We start from the raw sequence: 7,500 nt of genomic DNA on the forward strand, positions 1-7,500 counted from the left end.
TATATATATATATCATATACACAAACATACAGACACATATATACACACGCATTTATATTTCTCCTGTTTTATTTAACTGCTGTACAGTAATACATACACGTATATATATATATATATATATATATATATATATATATATTATATATTATTATATATATATATATATATATATGTTGAATACAGCCGTGTTTCGTAGACTGTAACACACTACTCATGTGTATATGCATTAAATGCATCTGTACATGAATAGATACGTGCATGCGTAAATATATACATATATACATACAAAATTTGTGTATCTATATATCTTATTGTATACAGGTGAATCTCAACATTACACCGAGCTTGCTCTTTGCAATTAATGGAATTTCATTTTGCTTTAAAATCATAACCATAATTTACCTGTTTTCCAAATACCACTTTGAAAACCATTCAATTGGGCAACACGCTCCTATGGTGGTATCAAATTACTGTTAATATGTCTCGCGCTGATATATACGTGTAATCAAGTTGTTATAGAAAATATGTGCCAATGATAAATTGAAATTAACTTTGTTCCCATCTCTTGTATGTTGAAATGGTATGTATTGTAGGTAATATATACTTGTGGCTAATATAATTATTATAGCTGACATTAATATACAAACGTAACATATGTAAAGATATCTTACCTGTAAGACCTGGTTGGCCACGTTGTCCCAAATCACCCTTGTCTCCTTTGGCACCTTGCCTTCCAGGTCGACCAGGCTGACCTTTAGAAAGAAAAGGACAAGAAACTTGCTAAATATATTATATAATATTCTACACATTAACATGTTATTTCAAAAACAGATACGCATAATCGTGTGCACATTGACACATGCCCATGAATGCGCGTGGATATCTCAATACACAACATATATATACTCACATAAAACAAAATATATATAAATATATAACACATATGAATATATATAAACATGAGGCGTTGCGTGCCTATAAATTCCGGAAGCATATATATCTCTCTCCCTCCCCCTCCCCCTCTCTCTATCTATTTATTTATCTGTCTGTCTGTCAATCTGCTTCCCTGTCTGTTTGTTTAACTGTCTACACTTCTATCTACCTACCTACCTACCTACCTACCTATCTATCTATCTATCTATCTATCTATCTATCTATCTATCTATCTATCTATCTATCTATCTATCTGCCTATATAGAGATATACGTCCAGATATACAAACAAATATGTATAACACATATATATATATGTGTATAATAATATATATATATATATATATATATATACATCTAATTCTAATGAATCTTAATTATATATATATATATATAATTATATATTATATATATATAATTAAGATTCATTTGAATTAGGTACTTAAGTTCAGGTACCAAGCCTGTTCGATATTGTTCGCGCAGCTGGAAGTTTGGTTAATAAAAAGCAAATAAGTAACAAAGATACCCAGGTTTGAATGCATTACGGCCGTTTCGAGCGGCTCCATTTCATCGATCGATGCAAACATTACATAATTTGAACGAAACCGGTCTCTTCAGCATCAGACGTATATATTTCCAACATAAAGGATAAACCATGTGTTAACAAAATTTACATCAGTACGAGAAACCAAAACACTTAGCAAAGGGAAGTGATTTAAGATTCATACTGAAAATCTATATGGTTGTCTGAAACTCAGGAGTGTGATGTCTGTCAAATTGATGTAATGGTTGCATTGAACAAATAAAGGATGCCGTTTGAAACGGCTGTAATGCATTCATACTTAGACATCCTTGTTACTTATTTGCTTTCTATATCAATGTATGCATGTATGTATATTAAACCATTGGGAGTGAAGGACTCCTAGCCTTTGATAGGGCATTCTTCTAGGAGAAGGTAACTCAGCTAACTGGGATTACTCTGACATAAAACCTGTGGCTCAGTGGTTACCGATGATGTTGACTTGTTCTTCTTTTCGGATTATGGCTGCTGTTGCTTAGTGAGTGGGATTGACTCAGTGCACAGATCTCCTCACTTTATCGTGCACAGGCATTGCACGATAACAACATTATGCTTCGTGAATGGCCATACTCAATAACGAGGGGGCGGCCACCATGTATCTATCTATCTGTCTATCTATCTATCTATCTATCTATCTATCTATCTATCTATCTATCTATCTATCTATCTATCTATCTATCTATCTATCTATCTATCTATCTATCTATCTATCTATCTATTTATCTATCTATCTATCTATCTACCTATCTATCTATCATCTATCTATCTATCTATATATCTATCTATCTATCTATCTATCTATCTATCCATCTATCTATCTATCTATCTATCTATCTATCTATCTATCTATCTATCTATCTATCTATCTATCTATCTATCTATCTATCTATCTATCTATATATCTATCTATCTATCTATCTATCTATCTTCTATCTATCTATACATATACTAGACCAAAAAGAAGAAGAAAATACAAGTCAGGGCGAGTATCTTAAAACACCCACCTCTCTCTATATATGTCCGTATATAGGTATGCTTGTGTGAGTGTGTGTCCATATGAATGTGTGCATATGTGCCTATATCGGTGTATAGATGAATGCGGCTGTATCAGTATACATATGGATAATAGGTTAATTTTGCATGTTCATGGAGGTGTGTTACTTGTACAATGTGTATGAGGTATCATGGAATGTTGTTATCCAGTATATAATAACTTAAGCAGAAAATTGATATATTTATACCAAAACAAAGTATGACACTTATATAGACTTAATAACAATTTATAAACCAATTTGCATTGGGTTAACTTTTCTTCACTTACAGTTCCTAAGCGCAAACCACACACACTCAGACATGAAAAGGAATGCGTACATATACACATATTTACAGTCATGGATGTGTGAGTGTGTATGCGTATGCATGTGTATATGTATATGTGTATATATATATATATATATATATATATATATATATATATATATATATCTGTATATACATACATATATATATATGTATATATGTATATATATATATGCATACATATATAATAAAAGATGTATATATATATTCATATACATATACATATGCATATATGTATATGTACATATATGCATACGTATATATGTATATGTACATATGCATACATGCGCATTCACACGCACACAAACACACACACATATATTTTATATATCGAGAGAGAGAGAGAGACGTATTTCTTAGATAATACAGTCAAAGTCATACGCCAAATTGTTCGGTTCCAAAATAACCAATTGAGAAGAGGCTGTAAATTGGCACAAATGAAGACGTTTTACTTTCAAGTATTCGTAATAATGTTCTCTTGTCAAACGGGGGAAGGGGATTTACACCGTACTCATCTTTAAATATAGTAGCAACATAATTGGAGACTAAGTTGAAAGCATGCAAGGAAGTATATACATATTAATTTATAGACGCGTATACATTCAAACCTATCCGTCGAGAAAAGAAGAATAATTAAAAAATATTATTAATGTATCAGAAGGCAAAGCAAAATATCCGGCTTACATGGTCATTATTCCACCCCTTATATGGTACAGGTAGAGGCGCAATGGCCCAGTGGTTAGGGCAGCGGACTCGCGGTCATAGGATTGCGGTTTCGATTCCCAGACCGGGCGTTGTGAGTGTTTATTGAGCGAAAACATCTACAGCTCCACGAGGCTCCGGCAGGGGATGGTGGTGATCCTGCTGTACTCTTTCACCACAACTTTCTCTCACTCTTACTTCCTTTTCTGTTGTACCTGTATTTCAAAGGGCGCCTTGCCACTCTCTGTGTCACGCTGAATATCCCGAGAACTACGTTAAGGGTACACGTGTCTGTGGAGTACTCAGCCACTTACACGTTAATTTCACGAGCAGGCTTTTCCGTTGATTCGGATCAACCGGAACCCTCGTCGTCGTAACCGACGGAGTACTTCCATCCCATGCATTTTCATGAACGTTTCAAACACGGGTTACTCAGAAATGTTTTCCGCATATGCTACGCAGATGTTGGTACCACAAGATGTGGCAACAATTTGTTATATGCATCTGGAATTCTCAAATTACTGTATGATTTCATGTAGCTTAGAAAGCAAGCTTTTGAGAAGAGACGAAGACTACACTACATTTTGTGTGGTGTATTCGTGATATTTCCTCTCCTCAAAGTACGTCTTGACTCTGCTAGTTCAAAGTTATAAACGCCTTCCTTCACCAGAGACATCTTTCACAGTTTTGTAGTATTTTAGGCATTCCAGTGACCTATAGAGAAACGCAGTGTTCTTAGAATGTCTTTTGATAGCCAAGGAATTACAGGAAATACCTGTCTGAAGACCATATAAAACCTTGATTCATTCACTTGAATGCATCTTGAACATGCGATAAAATTTCTGAACGCCGTGTATATTTAATTGTTCTTAATTTTCGTTGCTTTCTGTGACTTATAATAACAGTTTTCGAATGTTTTAAACGCTACATTAGGATTCAGTAAAGGTGTACAATGTGATTGTTTTTCCTTCAATGTCTGGAATACATTACTGTTATTGTTGCCAAACCATTCGCTGATTCCGTAGATATTAACGCGCAAACCATATCTCTGATCCTAGAAATTGGGCCATCGAAACTGGTAGAATTGAACTTACTTTATACAAGTTCCAATATATCCAATGGAGTTAATTTGTCAACAACTTTGCAAATTTTCTTACAAACCTAAAATTTGAACTTCGCCTCTATTTGTTTATGGTCACTGCCACAATCTGCGCTACATATAACATGTGGACTACTGATATCTCGCATATCGGATCTTTACGCGAGGAGAATATCAAATCAGTCACGTGAACTTTCATTGATCGTAAATGTGTCCGTTGTTATTTTATGTCATAATCTCTGCCGAACATAGTGTTACAAATATTTAAATTATCTTCAAAGTAAAGCTGAAATAAGTGAAATTCAATTTTTTTCTCAAGACCAATACCGTGTCGGCCAAGTTAATATCAAATTTGAAATTGCCTGCCGACATGAGCATTAAAATCTTCGAGAACAATAAATTTGTGTAGCGAAAATGGTATTTCTGAGTGACGGAGAGAAAGATAAGATTCTGTCCTCTTTTGCTTGAAGAATTAGCAGATACACAAAAAGAATTGAAATATAACGATCACATGTAAGAGAAATATTTAAGTTTATTATTCGACCAGTGATACTGTATGACTGCTCTAAATATTTTTATAGATTAAATTCTTCGGGAAATCTGCAGACCAACATTCTGTCAAATGGTTACTCAAGAAAAGTCCGGTTCCTGAAATTGCTGCTTTATCTATGATGAGACGATTCAATTTCTTAACAGTAATGCAACTCGAGTTTGTATATGCTCTGCACGATTTAGATCGGTTCTTCCTTTCCAATAACATGTGTTAATATTTTGCTTTAGAATAAATTCTTGCTATAAATGTTTTGCTCTTTAAAGTTTCGCTCATTCTGATCACTAGGTATAATTTGCGGTTAAGTAACAAGCATATATAGACAGGCAGTCTTTAGAGTAACTTCACAATCACTTGGAAGAATATATCTTCGGCACCTACCCAGATACTGAGTGACAGGATGATCGGTGCTCACCTACACAAGGCTGCTAAGATATAGTAAACTCCACCGAAGCAATTCTTGTCTATGAAAACATGGTCATGACGTCCGAGTGTAATTTGCAATCATTTAGATGTAGATTTGTGACTGCATCCGTAAATATTTACCACTGCACGGATTTCTACATCTGAATTTCACGAAAGAAGCACATTTGCACACGGTTGGATGGTCGTTAAAACGCATGCGTCATCTGTCATTTAAGAGGGTCTTGGTCAGTTTCGGTTTTAAGGGATGTACAAAAGAGTCACCATCGGACAAAACTAGACTTTTTCGTCGAGTGGGCCAGATCGGTCACCGATGATTCGACCAAAGTTTAATGGATTATATGTTACCAGTATCATTCTAGAGTCATCTGAAACGCATACTTAAACACGATATAGACGCCGAAACACACACACATATTTAAAATTTCTTATACGTGCCCTTTTGAATTTCTAATAAAATAAATACAGTTGTACTGCGGTTTCCGACCGTCTCTGTTCGCAAATAAATCCAGCTTTGTCGCCTGTCTTTCTAATATTCATTTAATATAGTAGTACCTCGGTTTACAAATGCATCTGATCACGAATACACGCGCTCTATCTATCTATCTATGTACCTATCTACCTCTCTACCTATACCTATCTATCTATCTATCTATCTATCTATCTATCTATCTATCTATCTATCTATCTATCTATCTATCTATCTATCTATCTATCTAATCTATATGTATGTATGTATTATATATATATATATATAATATATATATATATATATATATATATAATATATATATATATATAATATATTCTAATACTCTGATCGTGAATAAATCGTACTTTATATATATATATATATATATATAATATAATAATATTACTAATTGGATTTTTCACTCCATTACGACTATCCCGGTGGTGCGCATGGCAGAATTTTGGAGGGAAAATTTACAGTTTCAATCGTCTACTTAGTTTTAGCCTATGCTCCCTTTCCGCCCACTATTTGATGACGCCTGGTCAAAGGTGGCGGCTGGTGGCATTTGATAAATCTAACGAAGATGGTGCTGAAGAAAGACAAGGCAATTTCTCGCCTACGATCTAGAAACATGTTCACTATTAACGGTAAGGCATTGTTTTCGTTTATTTACTCCTTCTATTTTGCGTATGTGAATTGCAGGGTTACGCCGTATATGGAGCCCCCCACTTGTAGAAAATGGAAATAAACAGTCTCTGACTGCTATTTCTAATTCTTTCGGTATGCGGCAGAGCAGCTTGTTGCCTGCATTTTACCTATATATATACATATATATATATATATATATATATATCTATATATATATATATATATATTATAAGTACGATTATCGTGATCGGAGTTATACGAAACCGAGGTACAACTATATATACAAATTATAGAAATAATTGAAATAATGAAAAAAAATGCACCACAGTACCGTTCCTACTTCGCAGACTTTCACCAATTGGAACGTAACACCCACGATAGTCGAGCGATAATTATCTCTCTCTCTCTCTCTCCCTCTCTGTCTGTCGATCTCTCTCTCCCTCTCTGTCTCTCTCTCTCTATATATATATATACACACATACACCATACATGCCTTCTACTGCCAGTGTACATTTGTATACTGTTGACTATGAATTACCTTTATGATTTCAGAAATGCAGTTAAAAGAACATATAGTAGAATAAATCATGAAGGTTTATTGTAAAACATGAGTACCCGAATTATTAGCAACATCAGAATAGTGAGACGTGGGGGATTTTGGTTGCGCACACCATGCTGAGTTATACCTCATTATTTTCTTACCGGAATTTGTCAAATTGTAAAGTTACTGTATGG

The 7,500-nt window shown here is 34.2% G+C and overlaps 1 protein-coding gene across 1 annotated transcript in view; it reads right to left on the reverse strand.

Moving 5' to 3' along the window:
• Positions 1-7,500, reverse strand: part of LOC115220623 (putative protein DDB_G0292252) — a 208,718-nt gene that overhangs the window by 1,734 nt on the left and 199,484 nt on the right. Inside the window, exon 3 of the mRNA XM_036510195.1 lies at positions 605-752. Within this exon, the coding sequence (XP_036366088.1) occupies positions 605-752 (148 nt within the window). The remainder of the gene's footprint in view (positions 1-604; positions 753-7,500) is intronic.

Source organism: Octopus sinensis, linkage group LG16 (assembly GCF_006345805.1).
Source record: "Octopus sinensis linkage group LG16, ASM634580v1, whole genome shotgun sequence".
In the NCBI taxonomy this organism is placed as follows: domain Eukaryota; kingdom Metazoa; phylum Mollusca; class Cephalopoda; order Octopoda; family Octopodidae; genus Octopus; species Octopus sinensis.